Source organism: Ctenopharyngodon idella, chromosome 1 (assembly GCF_019924925.1).
Source record: "Ctenopharyngodon idella isolate HZGC_01 chromosome 1, HZGC01, whole genome shotgun sequence".
Taxonomy (NCBI): Eukaryota; Metazoa; Chordata; class Actinopteri; order Cypriniformes; family Xenocyprididae; genus Ctenopharyngodon; species Ctenopharyngodon idella.
Window position 1 is genome coordinate 12,836,133 of NC_067220.1, and position 13,032 is coordinate 12,849,164.

The 13,032-nt window shown below is 36.2% G+C and overlaps 1 protein-coding gene across 1 annotated transcript; it reads left to right on the plus strand.

Annotated features, from left to right (window-relative positions):
* Positions 1-4,084: 4,084 nt before the first annotated feature.
* npy2rl (neuropeptide Y receptor Y2, like) lies at positions 4,085-12,748 on the plus strand. Its single transcript, XM_051909547.1, has 5 exons — positions 4,085-4,350; positions 5,308-6,001; positions 6,466-6,622; positions 8,960-9,290; positions 9,375-12,748. The coding sequence occupies exons 2-4, from the start codon at positions 5,367-5,369 to the stop codon at positions 9,287-9,289; spliced, it is 1,122 nt and encodes a 373-aa protein (XP_051765507.1). The 5' UTR covers positions 4,085-4,350; positions 5,308-5,366; the 3' UTR covers position 9,290; positions 9,375-12,748.
* The last annotated feature ends 284 nt before the right edge of the window (positions 12,749-13,032 follow it).

Below are 13,032 nucleotides of genomic sequence, written 5' to 3' on the forward strand. Positions count from 1 at the left end.
ATGTCAGAAGTGATTAAAATCAGTTTTCCAGTCAGCAGGGTTTGAATGAACAGAGTTGAAGTTGCTGTGAATGAAAGACTGCTTGATATTGCTTTTGATCAATTGACGTAAACCGGGTCAAAGACCTCTTCCATTTTACTTTCAACCATTATAGCTACAGCTGTTATGTTTAAAAACTCAAGGATACACAATCAGAAGTTGAAACCCCTGTCTATTTTGAATCATATTTGCCCTGTCCAGTGATACAAAGAGAAAAACATGAGGACTTGTATTTTTTTCACATGCATATCAAAAATAATTTCTCTCTGTCATCATTCTCACCAAGTAAAATCTGTCACATAATTTAGCCAAACTGCCTTCCTTGAAATTTAGCATCGTACACAATTTTATCCATTGGTACAAAGTCCTTCCTTTGCAGGAATGTTCATATCTCCATCAGGATTTCATTACTCAACTGAGCAACTGAGCAATGTATCTTCTATATACTGGTATACATCATGATATTGGAGTTGCTGTGCAAGCACATCTAAATGTCAAATGACGGATAGCCTTACTATATATGAGCATAGAGGATATACAGTACATCCCTCCCAAATAGAGTTGTATATTTATCTTGTGCTCCTTACTCTGTACTTGCAAGGGAGAGAGGGAGAAGAGAGGTGGGTTGGAAGTAACTGGGCTCCAGGCTTTTCTTCTGAACTCGTACAAAGGGCAGATGAGGAGATGCAGAGAGAGTGGGGCTAACACAGAGAGATCAGATAAAAGGTCAAACTATAAAAGCACCATAAAAGTGGTCCATATGGCTTGTGTACAATATTACAATTCTTCTGAAGTCAGGTGACAGCTTTATGTGAGGAACATGTTGAAATTTTAAGTTGTTATTCACTGATAATCTTCAACTCAAATATGAATACTTTGTATACACATGTCATATGGACCGCTTTTATATTGACTTTTTAGGGGTCTTGACAGAAAAGTAGTAACAATGAACCATTTCTGTATGGGGAAAAACATCAGTTTGTTTAAAATATTCTTTTTGTGTGTTCCACAAAAAAAGTAACATTGGTTTGGAACGAAATGAGGGTGAGTAAAGATTTTAATTTTTATTGTTGGGTGAACTGTTCCTTTAATGAATCTGAATTTACATAATCTTAAAGGGATAGTTCACGAAAAAATTAAAATTCTGTCATCATTTACTCACCCTCAAGTTGTTCCAAACCTGTATGAATTTCTTTGTTCTGCTGAACATAAAGAAAGAGATTTGGAAGAATGTTTGTAACCAAACAGATCTCACCCCCCATTGACTGCCATAGTATTTATTTTTCATACTATGGTAGTAAATGGGGGCGAGATCTGTTACAAACATTCTTCCAAATCTCTTTCTTACAAATATACAAATATCTTTCTTTATGTTCAGCAGAACAAAGAAATTTATACAGGTTTGGAACAACTTGAGGGTGAGTAACACCGTGTCTACACCAGACGCGAGCGGCACGACGTGTCAAAAGATAATAGAACCCATTATAATCAGTGATATTGTCTACACTGGATGCGGCGCGACGCGCCACAAAAAATTCCTGACAGTAAACAGATTCCCCATTCTATTTCTGACATAGTCCAAGTGCTTTGCAACGGTCGGTTTGTCGTGTTCAGTGTAGTCAGCTTTTAGCTGTTGCGGCACAATGCAACGCGAAAAAAGTCGCGTCTGGTGTAGACACGGTGTAAATCATTTTTGGAATTTTCATCCCTTTAATATAATGTGTGTTAATATACTGTATATGTAATGTACTCAATATTCTATGTATGAGTTTTTATTTAACAAATATCACTAACGTTACACTTTAACAAGTGTTACCTAAAAAAATTAAAGCCCTGTGGAATTGTTATTATGCAAAGCAATAAGGGGATTTTAAATGAGGTGGACCTGAACAGTTGACTTCAACTTAAAATGATAATTGTAACAGACAATTTGCATACATTAACATGTAATACAGAAGTATTTACAGTACATGTAGCATTCACAGAGGAGGGGGATGGTGGAGTTAAATACTTAGAAATACTTAGAATATATGTATGTATAGCAATATAAGTGGTTGCAGTCCTTTCAAAATGAGCTTTTAGCCTTTACTTTCGGCCTAAAATGATCTGAAAACAAATGCATTTCATCCAAATCTTTGGTTTATGCCAATGTCACTGTTGCTGTAACACTATTTATACTATTAATATTTCGACTAAAACAAACCTTATAACCACACACACACACACACACACACACACACAGTGATTAGACATAAGATTTGGATGAAATGCATTCATTTTCACATCATTTTAGGCCGAAAATAAAGGCTAAAAGCTCATTTTGAAAGGACTGCAACTACTAGCCAGTTTAAGAAGAACAGAACAGCATTTTCAATTTCTCTACTTTTCTTTATCACACATTTGATGGTGCAACGATGAGAGGAATTGGAGAGCAGTTCACTGTTGTTGAAAGGCTGTGCAAAAGGCTGGTCTAATCTCCATCATTAAACCCACATAATATATCACAGCCAAACTCTCATAGACAGCTTTTACCCTGCTGCTTGGTAAATATATTAAAAACACACATTTTCTAAGACTAAAGCATAGAAACATGGCAAAACACACACACAGTATATGCCAATACATCACAGCCGTATGCCCTCGGCCAACTGTGACCCTTTTGCTGCATAAGTATATTAAAATACAATGCATGGAAGCACACACTTTCTTGAGGCACAGAAACACATGCACACACAATTAGATATGTTATGAAAAGCGTTTTTTAAGAACTTAATGTATGTATATCTGCCTAGTTTGTTTATTGGTATGACAGCAGTTTACAAAAATGCATTTGGGCAGAAAATTAATGTGATATTTCATGACAAGATATTTCAGCATGCATCAATAGTTAGCTGTATTCAGCATAATTAGTACAGTGTGATGGACAGACTTTATTAGCCATAAACACACTTTTAGATTCACTGTTTCTGACTTGAGGGCTTCATCTGTTAGTCACAACAAACATGAGAGGCTCGGTCACAAAAGTGAATGCGAGCATTTTTATGACTCCCTCGCACAGTGTTGTGTCCACTTACTTAACAAGTATGTACATAAATATGTACATATTTAAACATGCAAACATGAAAAATTTGCAAACACCAGTTAATAGCCTTTGTATCTCAGTGGGAGATTTACAAATGTGTCGCACTTACTGGTTATTAGTTCGTCCAAAAATGAAAAATAATTTATTTAGCCTCATGTCATTCCAAACCCATGATGTTCTTTCTGCTGTGAAACAGAATGAGATGCTTTGAAGAATGTTCACACTGTGACCATAGGACATCAATCTAAAAAATTCTACAGAACGGAATTTGTGTTCCATGGAACACAAGAAATCAGGGTGTTTAAATAATGACAGAACACTGGAGCATGTTCTGACAGAGTTGTGTTCTATTCAGCAGTGAATTGAGAATTTGAATTGAGGTAGCAAACAGGATGCAGAATTGCAATTCACAGTTGAATATAAGGAAGTAATTAAAATGATTGAAATGTACAGAAAATCACATTATTTGTAACTTTAGGTTGTTGTTTTTTTAAAGACAAACTGAATGTCGGCTTGATAGAATCTTATTTGTAAGTTTTGGGGGAATTTAAACTGCTTTAAAGTATGAAGTTTGAGAAGATTTATTGGACCTATATACTTTTAAACAGGGTGAAAGAACACACCATTGCCCAAAATGCATAAACTGTGTTAAATTCCTGTTTTCCAATCGCAATTCAGTAAATTTCTCTTCCTGACATTGTTTTTACCGAACGGAACTGCAATTAATAAATTATATGAAACTGCGACATATAGAGCATATTGTTTAATGCTGTTGACTTGGTGGTTGTAGCCTATTGTTTTTTTACCCAACGATTGTTGAATGGTGCAGTTTAATAAAAATCATAAAGCATGCATAGATTATTTTTTTCTTTTATTAAACTGAACCTAGCCACCGTGATTCATCCCTCTCCCTCTCTTCCCTATCGAGAACTCTGAACTTGTGGGTTTGGCTTGTGTGGATGGATGTAACTCAGTCGCGAGCGTCAGAGACGGTTGAGCTCCACAGCCCACCTCACCTGAAACTCAATCTTTCTTTCAGGAAATCATATTGACTGAAAAAGAAAACAGAAGAACTTGTACTTTTTTGTTTTTTGTCGATATATAGATATATATCGATATATATAGCTACATAACATTTCTAAAGATCTCTATTTAACTGATGGTGATGTATCCTGACTCGCACGACGTATTATTGGAGACGGTGAGGTGAATGCGTTGCCTGGGCATTGGTAAGTCATTCCAATATAATTCATTGGTAGTCCAAACACGTATTTTTATCATTTCCCTGAAATGGCCATTAACAATACATGCTACGAACATTTATACGCCTCGCAATTTCTTCGTTTATTTGGTGCGCCTCGTGCGCTCCTTCACGGACCATTTCGCCGTCGTTGTCCGTGTCCCGGTAAGTGTGCCATGAAGTTTCCACGGACTCCGGTGTGTGCTTATGTGTCTTAGTGATAATGGTTTTGCCGTGTACCTATTTGTCTCTCCGATAAAGACGCTGGAGTGTGCTCGAGCCGTGCGTAATGAGTTCTTAACCCGCCGAGTACATTTACCTTAATGAAAGTGACCTGACAACTTGCCTCAGAAGAAGTCGATACGCCTTCTTTCGCTGTTGGAAATAAAAGAATATGGTCACGCCAAGATTTTTTTTTTTTTTTTTCTGATAGACTCTATCTGAGAGGATTTAAAATATTTATACCCCCAGATAGAGATTCGTACTATCCGGTAGTCACTTGTAAGTGTTATATGCATGTAAATTCGAAATAGGCTCAATTTGAATGTAGGCTATATACTTTCATATATGGTGAGATGTTATTTTTTTATTTACTACACTATAATAAGTTTTACTTATAACGATTATTTAAGGAATGATTTCTAAAAACACTGATTAGTTCTTCAAGCCTAATGCTAATATATCGTGATAAACAATATCGTGATAAACAGTCCAAACTGTTCGTTCTCTATAATAAATGTCAATTTGATACTTTTTGTGTGAATTGTTATATGTTTATTCTGCTCTGTGTATTTTATTGTCTAAAATATCTATGTATGTATCTATGTATATGTATGTATGTATGTATGTATGTATGTATGTATCTATCTATCTATCTATCTATCTCTGCTTGGAAGGATTTAATCCTGAAAGGATTCCTAATGTCAATTCAAACCTGTTTTTTCAGGTTGTCAAACCTAAGGGCAGCTTGGTCTTTCTCTATAATATTGCATGGCCATGTGATAAATGGATTCCCTCAGCTTAATCAATGGCTCCTCTGGGAGCAAAGACCTGGCCATTGGAGAGGATTCATCTGACATGACTCTGAATCATCCTCTGCTAGAGTTGGGGGACAGCACCAAGCTTCTCGGGGTCCAGGTGGTTCTGATCTTGGCATACTCTACCATCATCCTTTTGGGCGTTGTGGGGAACTCCCTGGTGATTTATGTGGTTTACAAATTTAAGACACTTCGTACCGTCACCAACTTCTTCATCGCAAACCTAGCCGTGGCCGATCTACTCGTCAACACGTTGTGTCTCCCTTTCACGCTGGCTTACACTCTCCTCAGGGAATGGAAGTTTGGACAAGTGCTTTGTTTCACTTTGCCGTACGCTCAAGGTCTCGCCGTCCACGTCTCTACAATTACATTAAATGTAATTGCACTGGACCGGCATAGATGCATCGTTTACCACCTAGACACTCGAATGTCAAAGGACACCTGCTTTCTGGTCATTGCCATCACCTGGGTAGTAAGCGCCATCCTGGCGAGCCCACTGGCCATATTCAGAGAGTATGGGATTGTAGATCTTTCTCCAGATGACTCCATTGAGGTTTGTGGAGAGAAATGGCCTGACAGTAGTACAGACAGCACTCTATACTCGTGAGTATCAGACATGCATATTTTAATGAATGCCATTATTACAGTTTCCTCTTGCCCTCAAGATGCCGCAAATGTATGCTGTGTTCATTTATCAAGTGTCAGTGTTTCATGATTGCACTGAAAGCACAAAGATCTGCATATATTATAGATAAATATACTTATTTGTGATGATTTAAACTTTGATATTTATGTAAACAGGCATCATCTAGATTATGATCACCTGAAACATTGTGAATTATTTAGATTTTGATTCAAGGTTGCTGTATATGCTCATAGATTTGCTCTCTGTTTTTATCTTTGAAAGCCTTGTTTGTTCTGTAACAGATAAATTACAGCTAAAATGAGTCATGGCTTGTTTAATTTTGGAACAAGAGTACATGTTTTTTGAAAGCATCTTTAACAATGGCATAATGACACTCTTAAGCTGCACTTACGTCGATGACGGCTGTGTTTTCTTTCTCCAGAATCTCCACGCTGCTGCTGCAATATGTATTGCCTCTGGCAATCATCTCTTTTGCCTACATCCGTATCTGGAGTAAACTCCGCAATCATGTCAGCCCAGTTGGTCGCAACGACAGGCATCAGCGCCGACGCAAGACCACCAAGATGCTGGTAACCATGGTGTGTACAGTTCCCTTTTCTAAATGAATATTATATCATATTCCTGCATCTTTATATCATTTTAGAATTTCACACGTTGAAGACAGCAAAAAGCCTCTTAATATAAACAATGAGTAATTAGTAGTTGACCAAAATGAGTTTTTATAATGGCTTTTTATGGCTATAGACTTAGGTGGCCGATATAATGCAGATAAATAAATAATACTATACGAATACACTACCATTCAAAAGTTTGAGGTTCCAGGCTGCATTTATTTGATCAAAATGACAGTAAAAACACAAATATTGTGAAATAGTATTACAATTTAAAATAACAAGTTTTCTATTTGAATATATTTTAAAAATGTAATTTATTCCTGTAATGGAAAAAGCTGAATTTTCAGCATCATTACTCCAGTCTTCTTCAGTGTCACATGATCTTTCAGAAATCATTGTAATATACTGATTTGGTGCTCAGTTTTGCTTCTTAATGTTAATGTTCACCCAAAAATGAAATTTCTGTCATCATTTACTCACCCTCATGTCGTTCCAAACCCGTGAGACTTTCTTTCATCTTCAAAGCACAAATGAAGATATTTTTAATGAAATCTGGGTGATTTCTGTCCCTCCATAGACAGCTACACAACTACAACTTTCATGCTTCAAAAAGTTCATAAAGAGATTGTAAAACTAATCCATATAAATTGAGTGTAGTCCAATTTTCCTGAGAGGTTTGTTTTTGCACGTTAAGCAGTTTCGGTTGAGCTTCTGTTTATGTTCGCTGATCAATGTTTATATGTGAATAAAAGCCTAAATTAAATCTGTTCATCATATAAAGCAATCGTGTCTCTTCAGAAAATTTGACTAGGCCGTTAGATTCATATGGATTAGTTTTATGATCTCTTTATGAACTTTTTGAAGCATCAATGTAGTAGTTGCGTATCTGTCGATGGAGGGACAGAAAGCTATCAGATTTTATTAAAGTTATTATTAAAATTACCTTCATTTGTGTTCCGAAGATGAACGAAAGTCTTATATATATGTATGTATCAAATTATACTGTATATGTTATACTATAGTAGCATATATATTATAGATTATGGAAAGGCTGATATTTGGCAATGTCAAGATCAGTGTTGGCTCTAATGCGTAAAGTAAGGGTTTAGTTTTAATTGTTGTTTAATTTAATTACAGTTACTTCTTTTGTAATTGCATGAACTACGATATAGACTATAGAACAATTCTATATAAAACAATAATGGATTTAACGTCAAAATTTAATGTTCAATCTTAAAATGTATGTTTTTAATGGAATCATCTCCCTTTAAATACAGTTCAAGATTAATTAATGAAATTTTATTTTATTTATTTGAAAGAATTAAAAGAACAGTTTCATGTCTTTCCCTGATTTGTTCAAATAAAAATAATATTTTGTTTAGTTTTTTAGTTATTTAGAAAGTGGCATGTAGCCAAGTATGGTGTCCCATACCTGGAATTTGTGCTCTGCATTTCACCCATCCAAGTGCACACACACACACACACACACACACACACACACACACACACACACACACACACACACACACACACACACACACACACACACACACACCCAGAGCAGTGGGCAGACACTTTTGTTGCTGCGCCAGTGGAGCGATTGGTGGTTAGGTGCCTTGCTCAAGGTCACCTCAGTTGTGGGTAATGAGAGTGGAAGAGAGCAATGTTCATTCACTCCCTCCACCTACATTATCTGTCAGTGTCTGTCTGTCTGTCTATCTATCTGTATACTCAAACCCACGACCTTCGGGTTACAAATCCAATTCTCTAACCATTAGGCCACTATTAGTAATGAGTAATGCAATACATTTTAGAGAGAGTAATTAGTACAGTAATGTAATTACACTGTTAAAAATGTAATTAGTAGCTAGATTACTTTTTTAGAGTAACTTCTTAGTCAAGATTATTGAAAGCCTTCCAATATTCTTTACATGGCCAAATATCACCTGCATCTGCCATTATGTCAGCCTATCATTATCACATTTAAAACCTGGATTTCTACAGTAGATGAGTTCTGATGTTCACAACAAAGACTTTGCACATTTTTAGTTTGTGTATATTCTCTTTTTATTCCCAGGACTGCTAGAACAGCATGCATCTTTCCCAAGAGCATTTCCACATAAGAAGCAGTCTTCTGTAACCCAAATATTTTAGAGCTATTTTCTTCACGGTTATTTTGAAAGAGGTTATAGTAGCCAATATTATAAATAGAGAATTAGGCCAGCGTGTAGATCAGGCTTTTAATTGCAGCTTGACCATGATGCAGCATGCATGCAGATAACCTCTCCCCGTCTGTTGCAGGTTGTGGTGTTTGCGGTCAGCTGGTTGCCTTTTCACGCCTTTCAGCTCGCCATTGACATTGACCACAGCGTGTTGGACATGAAGGACTTCCGGCTTCTTTACACTGTTTTCCACATTGTTGCCATGTGCTCGACGTTCGCCAACCCTCTGGTGTATGGTTGGATGAACCGTAACTACCGCAGCGCCTTTGTTGCAGTCTTTCGTTGCAAGGAACGGCTTGATTTATTGCACGCCGAGGGCCAGGCTGCCCCAGCGGTTCGCAGCAAACCAAAAAAGGCTCTGGAAGCCCAAGATATGGTGACGACACATCTCAACGCAACAGATGTCTGAGGTGACAACAGTAAACCAAATGTCTGTCTGTCTGTCTGTCTGTCTATCTATCTAAACTGTCTTTCTTTCTATATACATGGTTTAGGTGAGGATACTGAAAGGATTTCTGATGTGAACTTAGCACTGTCGAGGATTCATCCTGGTGGATTCATCGCAACTCCCTAGTGATTTATGTGCTCTCCAAATTTAAGACACTTCATACCATCACCAATTTTTTGTTGGCACACCTTGCCATGGCTAATCTGCTTGTCATCATGGTGTTTCCCATTTATGCTGGTTTACATTACACTGTGGGAATGGAGTTTGAAAGTGCTTTATTTCACTCTACTGTATACTCAAGGTCTTGCTGTCCATGTCCCTATGTTAAATGAAATTGTGCTGGTGGCATCTTCGCAACAATGTGACCTAGCTAAATTCTACATTGTGAACTAAGTTCAATAAAAGAGCACAGATGAGTAGGGATCTTCATGTTTGGAAGATATTCTCATCATCAATGCATCTTCACCAAGATCTATGAGGTGACTGATTGGGAGGTATATAATCTCCCATATATATACTTGAAAAAAGAACATTTTAAACAAAATTTCGGTATCTTGCTGTGCGGATGCTTCTCCATTGGTAGGAAAGATGACTGTACGCAGTTTTGTTCATCGTAGAAGAAAGTTCCTCATCATGAAACACTTTTGGGTGTTATCATACGATGAATTTGTGCACCTTTGATCTTCAACCTCACAATGGCTCTGTAATCTTTAAGCAGCCGTCATCTCGTGTGGACTTACAGGCAGGTCGAGCACTCAAATGGCTCTGGAAAGTGTTAACAGCAAATTGCATCTCCTTTCATCTGAAAGTAATTTGCACCGAGGAATAGTGTGCCAGCACTCCTTTAGACTAACAACAGCACAAAGACAGGGAGATGTTTCTATCCCTGCGGTATGAATGTTTCAACACATAGATCTGTATTATCCCCTCCATTAAAACCTTGAAGGACATTCTGTCAGTTCAATACTTTTCATATTAAAATATTATGAATGTGTTTCATCTAAAATACAGCACTATTATCGTTGACAGTACCTGATGGATCAAAGTGGATTGTTCACTTGCTAGTTCACTTTTTAAAAACTTCACCTTAGTAATGTGCAAATATGACAACAGAAAAAAAGGAGAAAAAAACATTTGTAATGGAAATATGCTTTCTACTGTATGCTGTTCTCTTCTGTAAAGCTGTCACCTTTGCAATCACCATGCCAGATGAATGTAATTACATGGTAAATCTATATATATATAAATATCTGACACACGATATGTATATTAATAGGAATTAATCTACCAACATGAAAATATTTCCCTATGTTCTCCAATTTCCTGAAGGAAAATGGATCGCAAATCTGCTTTAAGCAAAAAATGATGACTCATACAAGTTATGGTATTTCTGATGAATTCTATTGACATGGAAGGTACATGCCTGCCCACTGAGGTACCAAATTACTCCTTTTAACCTACATTGTCTGCAGGAAATGAGAATGTCTCGTTTAATTAGCACTTCTGTGTGGATCCCACTTCAATTTGGGATGTAAATTGAGAATTATTCATAAGATATGCCAGCATTAAACGTTGATAGAGTCATTTGTGTTCAAGGAATATTCTGGGTTTAATAGTAGTTAAAAGCTTTCTTGCCATAGAAAATAATTTTGACATGTTCTTCAGCATGTAAAAACAAACAATAATACATTTACAATGGAAGTCTAAGAGGCATGGAAAAACTGGGTAACACTTTACAATAAGGTTCATTAGTTAAAATAACCAGACATTCATCTGCCGAGAAAAAATAGTTCCACTGCTAGGACTATTAAAGTCCCTGTTGTGATGTATATCCGAGTGAAAAAGCGTCTCAAACAAGAAAAAATGTAGGGCAGGACTTGATTTTGTCCATGGGAAATTGATTGGATTGTTGGACCATTGTGGTTTGCTATTGGTCGATCTCATGTGAGTGACAGGTTGTCCCGCCCTCACACCAGTAAACACGTCATCAGAGAAGAGAAGCGATGTCGCTGCAAGAGGGAGGGGAAGTTATTTTGATCACGGTAACACTTTACAATAAGGTTCATTAGTTAAACATTAGTTAATGTATTAATTAACATGAACTAACCATGAGCAATACATTTGTTACTGTATTTACTAATCTTCGTTAACATTATATACATTATAACATTATAATTTCGTTAATGAAAATAAAGTTGTTCATTGTTAGTTCATGTTAGTTCACAGTGCATTAACTAATGTTAACAAGATTTTAATAATGTATTAGTAAATGTTGAAATTAACATTAACAAAGATTAATAAATGCTGTAGAAGTGCAGTTCATTATTAGTTCATGTTAACTAATGAATTTTATTGTAAAGATTACATTATTTGATTGAAGGTCACATGAATTAAAAAAATGATGCACAAGGATATATTATTTGTAATAAATACTGCAATATTCCATAAAACAACAATTTATTGTCAATTTTGATTTTTGATATTGTCAAACACATTTTTGTAGTAAAATTTTTTAACAATATTAAATTAACATTTCTGCTTTAAAACCCACTTAAATTTTTAAATTAAATATGCATGTGCATTACTGTTGTGCTAACCAAGTATGATGCAGCAAGTTTATATCATCAAGCAATTTGCCCGCCACACAGAATGCAAATGTTGTGTACTGTGACAAAATCATAGCCAATCAGAATATATGAGTGAGATTTTGGACCAATAGTCCTTTCAATTAATCACTTTGCGTCTGTCTGGGACAGTGTAAACATATAGGCCTTCAATTTATTTCAAACTTATTGTCTGTGGCAATTATCAGCATGCCGCTACAAGAGAAAGATGACTGTGAGTCAGAACGCCAAATAGTCAAGTGGTGCCTAATTATTTAGTTGACTTTTTCTTTGATGTTCCAAATGCAGCACAAACACACAAAGTCAACAAAATCAGCAGTCCAGTTTTTCTTCAGGGATCTTATTTCACACATCAAAATGTGTTTGTGTGAGGGTGTTACAAAAACAGCCACTAGTGTTGATCAGCCAGCTTTATTTATATGAGATTTTAATCATTATATTTACACAAGCTTTTTAGCTGGCATAGTTTGAGAAAAGGCTAACAACAGATTTTTGCTCTGCAAACCATTTTCAATGTAACATACAGTACTTATAAACATGTATATTTGTGGATGTGAAATGTCATACTTGCAAGTGTTTGTATTAACAGATGTGTTTACATTTAAAAACAAAAAGAGACTTGTATATACATTATGTACCAAAACTTTGGTTGATGCCGACCAAATCGTGCTGTGATACATTCAAATTATTTTTGAATGTTGTGTAATTCGCAATTTATTTGTGGTAGAGGTTGAAAGATGGAGATAATGGCTCAAATGTTCTTTGTAAATAAACTTATTTGAATTGAATCTCACAAAAGAAATTGAAGTCAGGTGTTTTAATAATGCCGATTGTCCTTATCTCAGGATTTTGTATTCACACCAAGCTTTAGATGACAGTTCATGCAGTTCTAATACATGCAGACATAAAGCAATCCCTCTCTAAGACCCTCTTCCAGCGATTTGCATGAAACAACAGCCTTGCGAAAATGATTTGATTCAGTGGAACGATAAATCGTATCTGTCACTCTAAGGCACATAGGTACCGACACAAACACCTACCCACTCACACATGTACTTTTTCTTGCTGTGTCTATCCTTA